This window comes from Triplophysa rosa, linkage group LG4 (assembly GCF_024868665.1).
Source record: "Triplophysa rosa linkage group LG4, Trosa_1v2, whole genome shotgun sequence".
Classification (NCBI taxonomy): domain Eukaryota; kingdom Metazoa; phylum Chordata; class Actinopteri; order Cypriniformes; family Nemacheilidae; genus Triplophysa; species Triplophysa rosa.
The window spans coordinates 14,365,200-14,385,150 of NC_079893.1; the positions used below are offsets into that span (position 1 = coordinate 14,365,200).

The window sequence follows — 19,951 nt, forward strand, 5'->3', positions numbered from 1 at the left end:
TTTTCCCTTTTAAAACTGTAGTTTTGTACTGTTTAGAGTTTTAGGTTTTCATACACATTAAAGCTACACACTCAAGTGCACTAACTAAGAGAGTAGCCTATACTACCATCTATACTACCATATACTTGAGGAAAAGATACTAGCAAATTTATTAGAAGACAATACATTAACAGCTATATTAGAAGATTCACAAGACGATAATATGCTTTCATCTACAGAACCACTACACTAAACTATAATATATTAGCCTACCATGTTCCTTTCAATGTAATGCAGCAGTCAGGGAGAGCTGACTATGCAGAAGAAATAGCCGGGATTGAGTAAGACAGTGAGTTTTCTCTTCCCGGACAGCCAGAGATTAACCCCGGTGCTTCAAACTACCCACCCACTTCAGTCCCGTTTCAGTCCCGCTGGAGTAGCTTAAACGAGCGGATCTGAAGCCGCAGAACCAGCGCTTGGCTTCTGGATCCACCGAAACTGCTTATATTTCAGCCAACGGGCTTCTTTCGCCTACAGAGCCTTGGTACATGCGAATGACGAGAGCATAGAACTGACTCCGGTTTTATCACGGTTTCTTTATCGTCTTAAAGATAACGGACTGTTATCATTATCGATTACGATCTGAGAAGGCAAAACACTAAGTTTTGAGTGAGTTAAGAGAGATTTGCGTAAAGAAGAAGAGAGAAAAGAGGAGAGAGTCCCCCCACATGAGGGCGAAATCTGACTGAACTTCATTCTGCCATTCACACAATATGAAGAAATGGTGAGTATATGACCCACCAACACATCAACTTTACGATAACTGTTAATAATAACATTAGCAATCATTAGTGCATTGGATAACGCTTAACATATCATTAAATCACTTAAATTAAATTCGCCAAACATGTCATGGAACTTTGATAGTGTTGATTTAGATGTATGTGCATTTCCCTAAACTACTTGTCTGTTATTCGTTATACTCATGTTTGTTGATGACTTATGAAAGTTATTCGAATGCGTTAGGATTAGAAAAATCCTGACATTCTGAGCATGTTGGCAAACTTACGTTAAAGATATCGCTTTACCTGAGGATTGCTATCATCTGACCCTAGTACAGTACCCCCTTAATGTGTGCACTGTTAAAGTAACTTTAGCAAAAAGGTAATAATATATAGACACTGAAATAAAGCAAACGTATGCATACTGTATATTAATAATGCTGTTGTAAAAACGGAAAATTCTCTCAACATCCTCTATGTTATTTCCAGTTTATCTTCTTTTTATATAAATATATATATATTTGTCAAATGTGCATTTTTCGAGTGAAAAAAAACCTGACAAAACCCTGTAAGGTTAGAATATTTTTATGAATTCTATCCTCCCAGCTAAAATTCCATTATCATCATGTTTTTGCTGTTTCATCGTGAACACAATTGAACCACACTGATTTACATTAGGTTAAGGTCAGCTGCACAATATAAGTGTTTTAACCAAAAATGTAGGGTGTTTTCAGAGGATGGGTGTTTTTTTAAAATAAATTTCAGCTTTGGAAAGCTGAAATTTCCAAACTACCCATGTCACATTTTACTGGGCAAGTTATCACCTGTAAATTAAATTTTATAAATGTAAACAATGTGTTTAGATATTTGGGTAGTTTAGATATTTTGTATATTTCATATTGTATATATTTTCTTATTTTGTATTTTGTTTCATGAATTGTGATTCATGATGTTTTTTTAGTTTTGCTAAACTGTTTAATGTTCCTTTGTGACAACTTACCCCCTCCAGTGTGACAACATGTTTGTTCACAAAAAAATGTATTTTCTTTGACAAAAGACACTTTAAGGTGCATATAAAGAAAAGTAGGAATATTTCAGAAACATAAACAAAAAAAAAGAAGTATAGAAATTTATATATTTATAGAAATTTCTATACTTCTATATTTTCTTTATAGGAGACACATGGATAAATACAGTAATTAGGGTCCATAATGGTCAAAGAACAACCATGTTCTTTTAAAATAGCATTACAGTTTTTTCAGTAAACATAACAGTTACCTGTTAGATAAAATAATTTCAACCAAGTGTTATAAGTTTAAATTCTTGATTATCGAATGAGTCCTCAACATTTTTTACAAAAACCTTGATTTGTAGCTGTCTGGTTTTAAATGGTAAAAAAATGACTTTTTAAATGTATATTTTACAACACTTTATAGTACTGAATAATTAAGAAAATCATCACTTGTTCACATTTTCTATTATACTTCTATTCCTTTTAATGTGTGTTTAATTCTGCAGCAGACAGAAAAAGAGATTTACAAGGGCAGGTGAACTTTAAGGATTTTTATTTGCAGAGAATGCAGAGACAATGTGGAGATATCACTGAATGTACAGTACCGTTTAACAGTTGAAAAACGTCTTCCTTTGCTTCTCTGCTTAAGCTTTTGTAAGGTTTGGTGCTTTACATCACATTTTGTCCTAATCTCAGCCGCTGTCTGTGATGGGGCACAGTTTTTCATGTGCTGCAGTCAAGAATGCCAATTTGCATTCCAAGAGTGTCATTTGATGACTTTTATCTGCACGGTTCGCTGGACTTGTCTGGACACTTAACATTTCATCTGCTCCATGTCAAGAGTCAAACGCAGTTATGTCCTCCTTCTCTATCTCTATCTTTTTCTCTCTCTCCGTCTTTCTCTTTGTCTTTCACACTCTCATCTTCTTGCTGCTTAGAAAAAAAAGACCAGAGGTTCAGTCAGGGGAAAGTGAGAGGGCAGGAGTGTTAGAGAAATGAGAGGGTGTGTGTGTAAGAGAGAGGGAGGTAAAATGAAGAGGTGCTTTCATGTTGCAGACACAGTCTAAGGCTGTACTTGTCAGCGGTGCTGGTGTGTTTCTCCAGGGGCCCTGGCAGAGTAAGAGGGTGGATGATGGTTAGACGGTTCAATAAGCGCACGGACAGGTAGACCTAGTGACATCCCCTGGAGACATTGTCTTAATGAAGAGCAGGTCCACTTAGCCCTGTGTTCTCTGACCCTCTGCCTCCACACACACACACGCACACACACTGCTCATTTGATCTCACAGCTCTCCTGATTCCTCTCCTGAGTGAGTTGGTGGCAGTTGCAAAACTGTCAGAACTTTTGAGTACTTATAAAAAGTGCTTGCAATTTTTTAAAAATTATTATTATTAGTCGTCATCAGTAAATAAAAAGGCTGGTGTAATCTATAAAAAAAGAAACATATCCACATCAGTAGCCATCATCATGGGTTGGGAATGACTGGGGTGGGTTGTTACAACAGGTAGGTCATAACACCTGCAAAACAGAGAGCACAGCACAAAACAGTCTTCCTACTTTAGTGGAGAGACAGTTTGTTAAGTGCATTTGTACTGTTAGAGAAATAAGGAAAATTGTGACACTGATATTTTTCTTCAAGCAAATCAGAATCATATCGAAAACAACAGAAGATGTTAATCACGTTTCCCAAGAATATAATAGACAAATTGAAAACACACACAGACATGTACAGATTATGGCAGTTATGGCATTCAAATAATTGGACTTTGCTGCTTATTTCTTATCTAAGTCTCAAAATAAGATCCCAGTCATTTACAAATTATGCAGTTAACATAATACTGCATGGAAAATGAAATAAATGTTGTTTCTGCTGTTGCAATTATTTTTAGATAATTGGTTTTGTGGTGGTTTGTAGCAGAATAGTGTAAATGCGTACCATGATTGTTTGACGCATACACTTTTAAAATTAAAAATGTGAAAATTTCTACAATAAAAGTACATTTATTATTTATGTTCTTACGCCATGTCAGACTTTATTGTATAGCTGTTTTATTGGTATTAATTTGTTGCTGGATAGCAGTATATGATGCTGTTAAACAGAAATGCTTAAGTATGTCAGCTGCTGTGGCTAGATTGATGACTTAAGGAAATAATAGTTTAAGGGTAACCTCTGCTCCTCTAAAGAACTAAGACAATAATTCACTTTATTTGGTAGAGTGAACCGAGTTGGGCTGGGGACGTTGTAGATTTGCAGGCAAGCTCAAAACAGAAGCCTTGCAGTAACTAAAGTACCCAGTGGGGAGGTGTACGGTGATTGTGTGTGATTTATATTTTATAGTTTATATGGAGGTAGTATATAGTAAGCTGTTACACCATATTGTGCCATACAGAGTGTGCTGGATACAGAGATTACAATGGGATTTTCAGCAATGCATTTGTTTCTTAATAAAAAAGGACAGGGATAGACCTGTTTATGGACTATTTGATTGTGAATAGAGAACACATTGTCTTTTGTCCACTGCTAAGATCTCTGAAAAGGTTTAATTCAAATGTGTGACTTCTGATTTAGGGTTTGAAATGATAGAAGAGTATGACTTTATGAGTTTATTTCTCGATTAGGATTTAGATTTTTTAATTAATGTTCTCGTGGCCTTTTTATTCCATTTTGCTGGGTCTCCAAATATTGATCTGTACACGTGGATACTAAGGTGTCAGACAAATAAAAGATGAAAAAAAAGAGTAAAGAATAAAAAGAAATTTAGCCCAAAAATGTCAGACGTCTGACATAAAAAAATCTGATTTTATTTTATTCACCTTGTGACATGCACATTTCCTGAAATCTGGGGTTAGTTCCCGTTTGATTATTACTATTAGTTTGCTGCCTTGATTATATAAGCCATTTTTAACAGAGTAAAGAAAACATTTCGTAACATGTATGTTTGTGAAAAAGCGTTATTATTTATTCTTGCTTTGAGCTAATATATCTTGAATAGTTAACATGTAACTAAATAATGTATTCTAGGATTTGTGTTTCAGTGTGCGTGGCTTTAGGCATGTTTATGTCTACATGTGTGCCTTTAGGTGTGTGTGCAGAGAGGAGGACAGTGTGGCTTTTGAGCAGACAGAAATGCTGCTTCTCAGAGAGCTCTTTCATGTGACTGTAGCATTCCACTAATGCAGTCACAGCAGCATGCACAAGACGAGACATGCGTCCCATCCACCCTCTGCCGTCACTTTTCTGGCTCTCTTTCCCTTACCGTGACCTTAACATTTATCAAAGAACCATGTGCAAAATTCTTTTCAGCATCTGTAAACTGGACAGAGCCAGACAACATGCTCAAAGTCTCTCGCACAAACCTGGGTTTATTTGACTATATTTGTGAGGACATCTCATTGCTGTCTGGCGAATATTTGATCCTACCCCTGTATTTAACTCTTGACCCTCATATAATCCTATTGACATTATCAGATTCACAGTTAAAGATGATTGGTCTTATTTATAAGTTTTAATAATGAAGTTTAACATGTTTACACTTTGTTTTCAAATATGGGCAAACCTTCACACATACACACACAGGCTTTTGAGGAATAAAAGCCAACCTGCATGAGCAAGCATACGTCCCACTAATTAAACTCTTGTTTCAGCACATCATGTCCTTTGTATCATTTATAAAAGTAGGTTTTGCGTACTTATTATATTTCATGATTTCTAGCTAATGTCACTTTGATTCATTTCATTAATGTCTGTGCAGCACCTCTTTCCAAGATTGAGGGAACAGTAACAAAACATCCCCACTGTCACCATTATTAGATTCCTGTTTCTTTACCCGGCAACCTCATATTAAAAGAGAGGGAGAGGTGAGGGGAATGAGGCGTGATTGAGTTTGCTGAGTGTGTCAAGGACATGCGCCACATGTTGATAGCGCCCAAGACTCAGTGTGAGAGCGACACAGGGAGGGAGAAGAGTTGTCTGGCCAGATGACAATTCCACTGGAGAAGTTTACTGCTAACACAAACAGTTAATGTAGGAATTCTGTACTAAATAGGTGCCTGAAGAGCTACATCTTAGTTTCATGGAAGTGCCTTGTTTTATATGGTCAAAAATGCTAAAACCAGTGCTTACTGAAATTAGGACATTATCATATTATTATGCATTTATTGTATTATATAATATAACTACATCAATCTGCTTTGTACCTTATAATTTACAATTAACACCATTTTACAGGTGGTTAAGTCCCTTAAAAAGCCTTTCTTTTGACAGATGGCAATAGTTTTACAGGGATGCTGGGCAGTACACACAAACACCCTCATAGTAACACATATGACGCTAAAATAATAATGATATTAAATGTGGCACAAACACTGTAATGTACATAATAGGTAAAAAACTATGATTTAAATTAAATATCATGAAACATGAAGAATTATGACAATTGTTTACTGTAATACCTTAACCTTTATAATACCATTTTACTGTTAAAACCTTTTACTTTCAAAAACCAATGACTTGACATTATTTTACATTACATTTACATGTAATGCCTTGTTTAATCTACAGTTTCTGTTAAGGTTCTTCGTGAAGGTTATTTATAGTTTACCTTCTATCTAAAAATTTGTGTATTTGCGGTATTTTTTCGAATATTCTACTACTAAAAGTCTACAAAGTCATATTCAGATAATTGTAACATCAGGTTCCAAAGCAATTGTACTGACAGGTACGCCCACCTTACTTGCATATACATTTGAGCGGTCTTAAGCGCGATTTTTACTTCTGCGTTACGGCGTAGCCTATGTACGTAGACGACGCCGTCGTGAACATTTATGGTTCTGCGTTGAGAGTATGCGTCGTACTGCAATTACACCGCCGAAACGCTAGTTGGCTCTTTGTGTTTTCACGGGTTTGCTCTTCTTCGCCGATGTTTTGTGTGTATGCTAGTGTTTGCAAACGACAATGGAAGCTGATCGCATCTTAATGGAGTTGGAGCTGATCGAAACAGAAAAATGCGTAATCTGTTATATTATTAACCTTACTTTCATGTTAGAAGTTAAACAGATGTTATATTAAACTTAGTTTTGTCCACATTTTGGATTTTTATGTGTGTTCATTTAGATATTGTTGAAAAAAAAGTATACTTTTCAAAGGGGTGTACTCATTTACGCAGAGCACTGTATATACATAGATGTCAAAACTGTGTATTGAAATGATACCCTGATAGAATATCATATTTTGTCATGGACAACTCACCCTATTAATTGTTTAGTTTAAAAATGAAATGAAATGCAACCAAGATCTGGAAGTGTCACAATTTTGTTCTTTATTTGCAAAAGAGTCAAAGAACAGAATATGTAAAAGTGCAAACTATGTATAGATTAAAAGTGCAAACAATGCAATATTAACACAAATATAAAACTTTCAAAAAACTAGTAACAATAAAAGGTAAAACAAAAAATAAAACTATAAAGCCAATAAAGTGCAAAAGATCATGCACAGTGTTTATAAAGTGTGAAGTTCTTCATGTCTTTTGCTGAAACTCTTCCAAACCGACGTTAGAAGAAATCTCTCTCCAAGAATTCGCCGCAATCTGACAGTCTTTATAGTCCGCCGAAGAGAAGTCATACAGATGCGTGTATTTCCGAACCTCTTCAATCAGACGCTCAGTACTTGGTCGATGTCGATGCTCGCCATGTTGTTCTTTTGTGGACTCTGAACTTGCCGGAAGAAGACGCCAGAAATGCGTAGAAGGAAGTACAATGCTGCCAAACGACCAATCACAGCGCTTGCGGTGAGTTGACGCGTTGTTACATTTTTGGAGAGGTGCGTGTCAGGCTACGGCGTAGGGTACGCACAGGGTACGCGGCTCTGCGTAGGTCCTACGCAGAACCATAAATTGGCCTTTAGTCAAATCATACCACGAACTGACGTAGATTTGTGGGGGTGTGGTTACTGTAACTGTACGCTGCGTGAGTAAATATGCACGACGAGAGAGGTAATCCAAAAAGGGTAACTTTTAATAAAACACAAGCACACGGGAGAATCCACACAAGCACACGGAACACAATCAATACTGGACACAGGAATGGGGCAAAACACAGCAGGAGGAGGTAGGTGGTGGTCCAGAGACCAGCCAGGGTGGTAGTCCACAGTGGAGACTCCGGAGGACGGAGCCCTGGTGGAGGAAGGACTGATGACACCAGGGGGCCGACTGACAGAGCTGATGGAGGAGGAGCCCATGGTGGAGATGAGCAGACAGAGAGCCCGGGTGACACCGAGGGTCCAGAGGGCCAAGGCGAAGCAGACGGCTCCAGCGACCGAGGCAGAGGCGGGGATCCGGAAGACCACTGTGGAGCCAGAGTGACCGAGGATGGAGGTGAAGCCGGGGGAAAGGAGGAGCCTGACTGAGCAGAAGGGGCAGAGTGACTAGGTGTAGCCGGAGGATCGGAGCCCCGAGGCGACGGATGGTCGACAACTGACCAAGGTGGAGCCAGAGGGACGAGGGAGCCTGGTGAAGCTGGTGGGCTGACGGGACATGGTGAAGTCGAGGCAGTAAGGAGCCTAGGTGGAGTCCGGGTCTCGGGGGCTGGTGGTGAAGACATGGGAAACTCTACCCCTGAGGTAGCTGGTGGCTGGAGATCCCGAAGCACAACCAACCCAACGGCGCTGACGTACAGAGGGTGAGCCGAGGCATCTCCAGGTGCCAGCAGACCCAGGGCTGATGAACTCCGGGGCGATGATCCGCTCTGTCGCTCCTTAGTTTAAGCGATGGCTCCTCGATTGCAGCAGGCTCGGGCTCTCCATCTGCGGTGGGCTCGCAGGATTGACGAAGAAAAACAGTCCATTTCTCTCCAGCACCCACTCCACAAAAGCGGCAAAGTTTTCCTTGGGACCATCTGCTGGAAGGCGTGCCTTCGATCGCTCACTCAGGCTGGTGAGGTTAAAAACACAGAGCGAGCGATCTGGGAAGTCGGTGAGGCGCGCCAGATCTAAAAAGTCCAGAGCATGACTTTCCAGCGGATGGTCTCCCTGCTCCAGGCAGAGAAGCTGGACGGCGGGTAAATCCATATTAAGGGTACAACAAAAACAAAAAAGGGGGAAAAAAACGCTATGGTCCGGTTATGGTCCGGTATTCTGTAACGGTACGCTGTGTGACTAAATACGCACGATGAGAGATGTAATCCAAAAAGGGTAACTTTTAAGAACCAAAGAGAATCCACACAAGCACACGGAACACAATCAATACCGGACACAGGAATGGGGCAAAACACAGGGCTTAAATAACAAGGGAACATAATCAGGGAGAATAGAATCAGGTGAGGGACTAATTAACTAATAATGAACACAGAGACAAAACCAAGATGAAGACAACTGTTACAGTTACACGGAGGCATTTCAGGCAGGACTGGGTGAGCATTTGCTTTTAGATAGAACGCATCTTTTGTTCCGACACTTTAATTAAACACACCAAAGACACAGAAAAACATGTATTCGCGCCATATGACCCCTTTAAATCGATCTCATTCTGCTTTAATTGTTTTACACAAATCATAATGTTACATGCATTTAACCATCCAGCCTGTTAAGTTGCATAAAAATACCTAAAACTCAAACAATGGTAACAATGGATTCAGGCCCTGTTCTGTACCCTGTTCATAAAATATAGCAGTAGTCTTCTAACCTCAACCGTTGAATAAGAGTACATTTCAAGCTTTAAAGTATACAGTATCTCACAGAAGTGAGTACACCCCTCACATTTTTGTAAATATTTTATTATATCTTTTCATGTGACAACACAGAAGAAATGAAACTTTGCTACAATGTAAAGTAGTGAGTGTACAGCTTGTATAACAGTATATATTGTATATAAAATGGCTGTGTGTTGAGTTATTTTGAGAGGACAGCAAATTTACATTGTTATACAAACTGTACACTCACTGCTTTACATTGTAGCAAAGTTTCATTTCTTCAGTGTTGTCACATGAAAAGATATAAAAATGTATTTACAAAAATGTGAGGGGTGTACTCACTTCTGTTAGATACTGTATATATATACTGTATTCTTAGAAAAATATGCCTTGGATTTGAGTTTCTCTTTCTCATATTTCTTACTAGCAAAATTGTTGTGACGACAATTTTTTTATGGGGGTCTGTTCTCTTTTACATCAGCTTTATAGCCTTAATACTAGAGCAGAGTCACAGCAGACATCAGTAACTGATGATATAACCCTCTAACAGCTCATTAAAGCAGTCGTAATTACATTCCTTCTAAAGGAATATGAGGAGAACAATTCTGGATCTTTCAACAGTACACTGTAAAGCTTGTGGTTGCAGAGATGAAGATCTGAATAAAAACTAGGAATTAGGGGAAATATGTTCCTTTATGTTCCTACACAGACATCCCAAACTGTTTAAAGGGATAGTTCACCCAAAAATAAAAATTCAGAATTTCATGAATTACTCATTCTCTAGTTGTTTCAAACTTGTATACATTTATTTGTTCAGTTGAACACAAAGAAAGATATTTGGAAGAATGTTAGCAACTGACTTTTTTGCGGCATCATTAAATACCATAGAAGAAAAAAATTAAATGGTAGTCAACGGTGCCCCAGAATTTTTGCTTTATATATACAAACAATTATTATTCCTACTATGGTAGTCAATGATGTCCCAGAATCTCTGTTGCTAGCATTCTTCCAATTATCTTTCTTTGTGTTCAATAGAACAAAGACATTTATACAGGTTTGGAACAACTTCAGGGGAGTAAATCATGACAGAATTTTCGTTTTTCTAAAGTCATCTCTTTTCCGTCAGTTTTATGTCAAAATGATAAGTCGTACAACCTAATGTCGAAAAAAGTGCATTTAAGTGCAGAAGAAAATCAGGGTAACATACAGAAATTGACATGAAAGGTGTTTACATGATCTTAAATGTCATTGTGTTATTAAACAGCTAGCTTAAGATTTAAGACTGCATGCAAACATTTTTAATGTTTCAATAAGGAGGTCTTGGTTTCAAAATAATTTCTTGCATTTCAAACTACAGTCAAATCTAACGTCTTACCGAGAAAGCCTCTGGGATAAATGCAATAAAGAGGCGTTCCTTTATTAGGTATTTTCTCCCGACTCTCTCTTTCTCCAGCATCTCAACATCACCAGAAACAAACGCACAGCTCTGGCCCTAGTGAAGACCCTCAAAATGTTTCTCGGTATGAGGCACTTTTTTAATTTCTTTATAGATATATAACTTTGTGCTATAGTGAAGTGTTGGCTGCTAATCGATAGTCTGTTATTGGGTTTGTGGTTTTGGTCAAATATCTCTCTTGGTTGTGCCTCAGGTGAGGGGCAGCAGACTAATAAAGCATGTTGTGTCTCAGGGGCAGAAGCAGGGATGAGTATGGATTAGTCAGTGTACCCTTCCTGTGAACATACAGTACAGCTCAAATCTGAAGCGCTCTCTATCTCTGTATGGAAGGCTTTATTCAAGTCCTAATGGAGCAAAGAGTCAGCACATGTCAAATAGAGATGAAGGAGGCCTGCAGAAATGCTCTCCTGCCTGTGTGTTTGTCCTTGGTTTAGTCAGATTGCCTGTGGCCGATTCTGTGTGGCTGATGTCTGGGGACGGTTATGAAAGGAGCCATTCTATTTGGTATCTCGGAGCTTAAAGATTAGGACACTCAACTACGCTTTGGTAACATTTATAGAGTATTTAAACATCACCTATTGTAAAGACCTAACAATAGATATGTATTTATAAATGTTTACGCACAAAACGTATTTGACTATTTGCATTGTAATATGTTGTTTTTTTATTTGTATTCTCCCTTTAAATGGATACGTAAATATGCTCAAAATCCCTCCTATAACAGCTTGGTGAGATAAAAATGGAAGGGAAAGTGAGACAGAAAGAGTGCCACTCGCAAACCAAGCTGTTATTACAGACTAGTGCACCCTCTCATAAATACTCATAATTAGATACTTCCAGAGACCTTATAATTTTACCATGTAACACAAAGTAACTTGAGTGGCAGAGTCACTTTCCTCAGCCCGAGCATGAGCTTTATTTACTGCCAATGTGAGCCAGCAGTCTCTGTTTCTATAACCCTCTAATGGAAGGGTTGGTTAGTACAGTAGCTCGACCGGTGACACCCTTTATGATTTCCCTATTCAGTGTTGTCGTCTGAGCAAGTCCCGTGTTCATGTTTTCACATGTAAATGCCACTGTCTACCACTCTAGCGCTTTTGGTCTTTTTGAATTTTTAACTGCTTTTCTTGACACAAAGAAAACACAAGGAAGCGCTGCCCAAGGGATCTCAAATAGCATTCAGCCTTACACCGTGTCCTTTAAACCAACATAGGCTTAATTTGTAGACAGTTCACCCAAAAATGAAAATTCTGTCATCATTTACTCACCCTCTTGTCATTTTTGTACGACTTTCTTTCACAAAAGAAGATATTTTGAAGAAAGTTGGCAACCGAACAGCGCCGGCATCCATTTACTTTCAATGGACCAAGAACACACAACCAATGCAAGTGAATGGGTGCCAGTTAACGACAAACTTCAAAATATCTTCTTTTGAAAATTTTTGAAATTACAAGATGGTGAGTAAATGTTGACAGAATTTTTTCATTTTTGGGTGAACTATCACTTTAGATCAACCTCTCAGAACGTTAACAAAGGTTTCATTATATGTAAAAGGCATAGTTCACTAAAAAGTGACAATAGAAGATATTTCAAAGAACAACATGGACCATATGGATACAAAATCACTGGAACATTTCTTTTGCGTTCCACAGAAGCGAGTAAGTCATACAGGATTTGAACGACTTGCGTGACAGAAATGTTATTTTTGATTGAATTGTTGATTTAAGGACATATTGGTATGTCAATGTTGTTCCTTCCATCCGCAACGTTTTTACTGAGGTTTTAGCTGAAGTAGTTCAGGAGTTCCCCCATCTCTCACATCAAAGCTTCCCTCACCATCCTTCCATCCATAGTTGAGGTAGCCTATAAGGACATTTTTTAAAGTCACCCAATAACAACAAGTTAGTCCAAGCACTGTAGTACCTACTATAGGAAGACAACATTAGGCCATGGCTTTGGCTAAAAGTCAATGGACTACAAACTGCACAGTGTGAGAAGGAAATCTTTGTGTATCGTAGAATATCTAAATTCATGAGAGGTGCTTCAGCTTGGCTTTTGAATTGTTTTGCTGGTCTAGTCTGTTCTCCCAGAGGAAGCTTGACTAGGCCAGAGTTCTTCACTAGGCACTAAGACTTTCCATGTTCTCTTTCATTTCACTATAGATGCAACTTTGTAGCTCAGGGGCCATCAGCTCTGGAGAGAACATTAAATCAGTGCTGGTCGTCCTGCTCCTTTGCACACAGGTCATTGTGCCCTCAAGCAGTGATGCAACCGGGCACACGGTACAAAAATACAAATTCCACAGCCCACAAAATGGGATGACACAAATGAACAGTATTTCATCCCTACATGAAGCCTCAGAAACAAAAATGTCACAATAATCTTATATCCACAGAGGCACAGAACATTGTTAGCTTTTTTTCGGGCAGGGCTTGCAGACTTCATTCGGGTGGCAAAACACAAGGTATTAGTCGTAATTATATAATGTCACTTAGATGTCCGGGACACCAGAAACAGGCTTACAATATTATAAAGCTTATTGAAGCAAAGGTAATTGACTGTTAAAAGCAATAATTCAGATTCAGTGCTTCACAGAATTCAAGCCAATATTTGTCTTCGTGTCCCAGCTAATGACCTCCTTTGTGAATGCATACACGACAAGAGAACTGCAGACCCAGCCTATAAAACTTGATACAGTACACAGCTTCCTTACAGTCCAGGGAGAGGTAATTTCAAACTAAGTGGACACCTGAGAGATGACATTTCATGTGAAACATGCAGTATCCATCAATATACGATGGTTTCACAAATGTACCAGGCTAAAATGAGCGTATGACCGCTGTCTGTGATTTGGCACCACAAAGGCTGCTATGTAAATGTGTTTATGATTCCCTGGGGTAGAGCTGACTCAGTTTGACTCTGTGAATAGGTTGCATAGGATGAGTCTATTTAATTTTCCCGTCACCTCCAGATTTCCTTTCCAGCCTCTAACAGCTTTGCAGTCATGTGACTTAGTGTGCACTCTGTCTCATGGGCAAGCCAGGGAATTGTACAGTTATGATTTCTGAACACACTCACATTATAATCAGCGTGAGGCTTACTTTAGCGCCTAATCCTTAAGTGAATAAGCTAAGCTTTAATTAGGCTAATCAGTGGTATAATTAGCTCCAATTACATTTTATTGGCCAGATAACAACACATCTTTAAGTGGGCTAAAACAGCATGGCAAAAAATGTGTGTTACATGATAATGCAGTGGCATCTTCACAATATTGCGAACATTGCTCTCTCTCTCTCTTAAAGTTGGAATTCCTAACATGATTTTTAGCATATTTATGATATAGAGTGCTGCAGGGATGATGTATTTTTGCAGACCAACCCAGAAGTTTGCATCACACTGGTTCCCCTTAACCAACACCTATGGATTTTTTTCATAGAGAACTGCAAAAACACGTTTTTACACTTACACGTATTGTCTATGAAGATAATTTTCACAAATAAACACAACATTTGTTATTTTTAAGCCTTAATCAAATCGCCAGTAGTAAAAGCTTACATGATGCTATAAACAGACTACACCACTGTTGCTTGATATCAACGTCACCACCACCAAGCATCCGACTCTTTCAAAAAATGTGTTCCCTGGTAAGTTATTACTTGAATGAATGAATTAACCCTTATCCACGTTTTTAGAGATTTGTGCCCATGTTGCATTATTTATGAAATTTATATTTGTGATGACATCTAACGTTCACGACAATGTAGCCTTTAACAACTTGTTAGCAACCGCCATTTTTAAGAGACGATAACGCTTAAAAAAACACGAGCATGTTTCAACTGGTGTGTTTTTTGTCATACATTAAAACATGAAAATATTTTGAGCTTTTGATAGGCATTTAATCAAAAACCCATTTAATGAATCCATTGATTTTTGGGTGATGGAACCGGAAGAGCTAAATTGCTAACAAACAAAACAAGCATACAAAAATACATAATCCCTGCGGTTCTCTATTACCAAAGTATTTAACAAAGCATATATACAGTAAATATATCCAAAAAAAGAGTTTAAAGGTCACACTGAAATATAAATGCTTAATGCTTATTGCTTAGTTATAAAATGCAATTTAACAAAGTGTACACATGCTCTCTCGGTTTCTGTCTCTCTCTCATGCGCTCTCTCTCTCTCTCTTTATATGCTCAAAACCTGCAACAGTTCAAAGTGCTTTTTTTGTCTAAAAACCATACCTTTTTGTCAGTTTGCAGCGATGCTGTCAAGCTTGTGGACCAGGTTTGTGCTTGAGTTTACCCTGAATCACCTTGACAATCAGAAGGTTCACTCATGTGCCATGGCTTGACAGCGTGTCAGCAGTTTGGTCACTTAGTTCATTAAACCTTGCGGGATGTGCACTGGTGCATTGAGGGTGAACCCAATCCCGGTCTTGACAGCAAGATAGTGGGCCTCCAACTTTTGAGTGTTTCTGGAGGATTCGGGAAGTACAAACTGATTTTGCCTTTGCTCACTGCTTATAGACACCAGTTAAAACGGAGCCCTTATAAGTGATTGATTGAAACACTCCTAATAGACAGACACTTTGTTAACAGTCACCGCACGTCTCACTAGTGGTGTACTGGTGACTGTAGGGAAGTGCTAACTGTGAAACACCACTCACCCATATATACATATATGTGGCAAAAAAATCTAATATGTTGTACATACATGGTAGTTTTGCATACTGTATAAAAGCCTAAACTGGCCTGAAGAAATCAGAAAAACAGATCATAGAGAAATCACAATTTCTTGCTGGCATTGTCTACTACTAGACTAAAATGGAACATAGGAACAAATTAAAACAAATATCAATAATTAATTACTGTCTGTTTTTTCTATTACTAGTAATTACTAGTAATAATAATAATAAATTATAAAGCAATAAACAAACTAATACACTAACATATTAAATGGTATGTTGAAGTTAGCAACCAACCAGTTAATATGAATATAGTATTTAATAGATATTAGAAAGACTGTTGGTAACCAAATAGCATTGACCCATATTTAGGCTATTTTACAAAACAATAACAATCCAATAACACAACATAACATTTCTCAAAATCTCTTCTTTTGTCTTCCACAGAAGAAAATAGTCATACAGGTAGCAAAAACCAACAGTAGTTGTTTATGATGCATTTACACTGCTTTGTACAGACCCAATGTTTAGACAAAAATATATTTTTTATATAAACCAATACTCTTTACATTAATATCTTGCCAAGGAAGGCATTTTGACTAAATGTGTACACTGGACTGTTCAGGCATGCATCTGGCACTGCGGCAAGTTGTGGGAGAACTCTTTAAAGTGAACATGAGCTTGCACATAGAAAATCCCCCTGGTAGGATGACGAAATGATCAATTGCAGCACTTTTAAAAAGTGTTGGGTTAAATGCCAACTCACCCACATTGTTTCGGAAGCCTTGGTTACATACCCTTACTTATTTTTAGGCGGCCATATATAAAAATCCTTAGAAAAATAAGTAAGAATGTGGCATATGGGTATATGCCTGTTTACACAGGACACACAATGCATTGCAAAGACTTCAGTAAAAACTTTTTGTTCAGTTTGTTGGACAGAGACCAACATTTTTTATTTATAGGCCAAATGTTTTGTTTATTAATTTTATTTAACATGTTTATCATTGTGTGCTTTTGGCTAAGTGTGAAAAAACTGAAAAAATCCCGTAAAAACTGTAAGATTCCGGCAACTGGGGCTTAGTAAAATTACATGGTTTCATGTTATTTTACATCTAACTTGTAAATGTACATTTTATTTCTGTAATTAATTTTTTTTAACCGCATTTAAAAAATAATGTAAGAATAATTTGCTGCATGAAGTGAAGTGTAAACCCTTTGTTTTCAAGTGCTGTAAATTTACCACGTTTTTGCTATATGTTTGTGCTGACAGATACTTTTAATGATCTCATTGGTCACCGCAATCAATCGAAAACATCACATTTTGTTGAACATCACAATATGCATAATAGGGATGTCAACTGAATGCATTAATTTACTGTGATTATTATATATAGAGCGTGATCTTTTTTTTATTAAAACAAATTACTTCAAGGCTCCTGTTCAAACAACAAACGCAGCCAGCACCAACGCAAACAGGATGGAACAGAATGCAAGGGTCTCAAGATGTGATGCAAAGGCCACATCAGTGTACACAGATAAAAAAAACAAGGTAGGCCTAAATTTACCTTGGCCAGATTCAATTTAATGTTGCATCTTTTAAATTATTCTATGAACACATGATTCGTATTACACATAGTAGCTGGCATATGCACATCTTTTATAATGCCTTAGGCGACGTTAAACTTCCCCCAGCTGGAGGCTTTAAGACATTAAAACATTATGTTTTGTAATACTGCTTTGAAACATAACAGCCAGTAAGAGCCGAGGTTAAATGGGTACTCATTCAGTACTGTTCATTCAATTCAAAGCACCTTAGGGTGAGACTTTAAGAAGATGCTGGATGTTGCTAAAAGTAAATTTTTACAAAGCCGGAATAGGTGACTACTTTGAAGATGCTAAAATATAATAAGGTTGATCGCACAACATACTGTAGAATCATGCAGCATTTATTCTGATGCTTTACACAATTGACAGCCACAGAAAAAATGAAGAGAGCATTTCAAAATTATTTTCAGGTTGTTTCTATTGCATTTATTTGCAGAAATTGAAAACTGAAGAAAGAGGTCAAAATAATAGAAATGATGATCTGTTTTTTGTTCAGACCTCAAATACTGCAAAAAGTTAATATTCACTTTTTAGGAATACAACAGTAATATTTGTACATGTATTTAGGAAAAGTAAAAAAAAGTGATAAACTAAATTTTTATTACAGTTTTAATTTGTCTTGTCATGCCAGTGTCAACAGATACTGAACTGGAATGGCCACAATACATCTAGAAATGCTGATTAAATCAAAATTTGGAATGGTCTCTTAATTTTTGTAATTTCTGTATATAGCCTTTAATTATGACAATATCAGTTTGTTGGGTGTGGACGATCACTGTCAGACTGGAGGCACCTTACCTGTAACTACGCTATATCATAAATGCCTTGCACAAGAAGAAATGTTTTACTCTTGTCATGAAGCGATAATGGACAAAGTGATAGCACCAGTGCTCAGACTTTTAACCGCTCCACTCTCCAGGCAAAATCATATTATTACACCTCCCGCTAGCCTTAGTGTGGAAGCAGAGTTTTGTAAAACAAAAGAAAAACTCCCCGTTTTTCCCATTATGGTGTCAGTGTTCCACAAAATGATGCTGAGCATTTTAATGAAATATGGAGTGTCTGCTTACAAATGTATTTTTACATTTAGTCTTATTTAAAAAAGTTAAATAAACCATGGTAAAAAAATGTATTGAAAAACGCGCCTTAGTGCAGCGTAGGAAATGGTGGGTACAGTGGTAACATCTGGAATCTATAATTATGTCCCCTCCACCTTTTTTCAAGCTCCTTCACATTAACACTGAATAACACCTACGTGGATCAGAGTTCTAAAACCGCCCATTTAACCCCATATTTTCATATTGTACAGGGATTAAGTTGTTCATGTCTTAAGTAGCTGTCGTTTGCTTTAACATAAGGCAGATCTACCGCAGCGCCAGAGCTGAACCAGTCTGCTTGAGTAGCCCCCTTCTCCCTTTTTCTGTGTGTGTGGTTCTTTTATCCTCTGCACACTTACAACGCTGTCCTATAAGGTTACGAGGAAGTATCACATAGCAAGTATATAGACCAATCATCTGCCATAGACATTAGCAGAAGTTACAACACTTCTGCTACTAAACCAACAGACAGAGAGTTAAAGCACATACCCAGGGTCCAAGTAGTAGCGTTCCTGGATCACACGGTGCTGTAGAAGAGATCAGACATGAGGCACCCCTTTAAAATGGTTAACTTCAAGCTATAAAATTGTCAAAGACATCATACACAATGTGGTACATGAGAATGACAGTAATCAGCGATAAAGTTCTCAACTAAAATCTCGACTGTATACATTTTAGGAACCGTTTTATGGCATTGACCTGGAAGTCAAAATTCATTTTCAGAAAGGAACCCAGCGAGATTATACACAAGAAGGGAAAATGCTCCAGTTGAGCGAGAGGAGTTTAAGTGGACATCCCAATGTATAGAGAGGCGGATTAACGCGACACCCGAATGCCTATATCGCCTATGCCAGGATTGGCCACCAAGTCCAAGTCGTGAATGAATTAAACTGATGTTTTCTCATAATTATGAATTTGAATGCAGCAATATGCTTTTATACTTTTTTAGTGGGCACACTTAAAATCAGTGTTTTCGCTAGTTAATGGCTGTGTTATAAAAGCATGTTTAAGGTTGCCACCACCATCTGGACGCCCCTGAACACATCCCAGACCCCTCTTCTCTCTTTTTCACTCTTTCCTTCCTGCAGTTCATATTTCAGTTTGCTCCCAGGAGCTCGCAGGTCTGTGCCAGACGGAAATTCGCTGAGGCTGCAGGAGCCCCTCGGAGGCCACACAGAGGAGGGACAGGCCGGGAACAATCAAGCCCAGTGCTCCTGCCTCTCCTGCAGCCTGTAAGGCTGCTCGGGTCCTCAGGGTGCCCGGTGCCTTTTTTCCGCCCTCAGCCCTATGTAATGCCCCATCTCGTTTTCTCTTTCTTCTTCACGCTCGCAGTATTTCTCCTTCATAACAGCCCTCCTGTGTCTAATCCTCAGGGTGGACCGAGAGGCCATCCAGTCATTCGTTGTCCATCAGATGTGTTTACTTTTGCCGTGACAGCCAACACATCTGGAGCGCATATTCAGGTTATTCCAGTGCCACTAGACACATTCCATGAGATCATTTCAGAGGTTGTTATGGCGATCTTCTCCCACCAGTTGTGTGACAGAAATTGCTTCAAGAGGGTTCGCGGATCAGGCTACAGGGTACAACGTAAATCACTGTATGTCCTGTCCCGTTCCCTGAGCCATAACGAAGCGCGGCAGTGA

General features: G+C 38.3%; 1 protein-coding gene across 2 annotated transcripts in view; it reads left to right on the forward strand.

The window, feature by feature from the left end:
* Window positions 1-293: 293 nt before the first annotated feature.
* The window catches only part of bnc2 (basonuclin 2), a 183,774-nt gene continuing 164,116 nt past the window's right edge, over window positions 294-19,951 (forward strand). The window contains exon 1 of one of the 2 annotated variants that reach the window (XM_057331242.1): window positions 294-763. In XM_057331242.1, the coding sequence (XP_057187225.1) occupies window positions 761-763 (3 nt within the window). In that variant the 5' untranslated portion in view covers window positions 294-760. The remainder of the gene's footprint in view (window positions 764-19,951) is intronic. The other variant, XM_057331238.1, reaches the window with a different exon arrangement.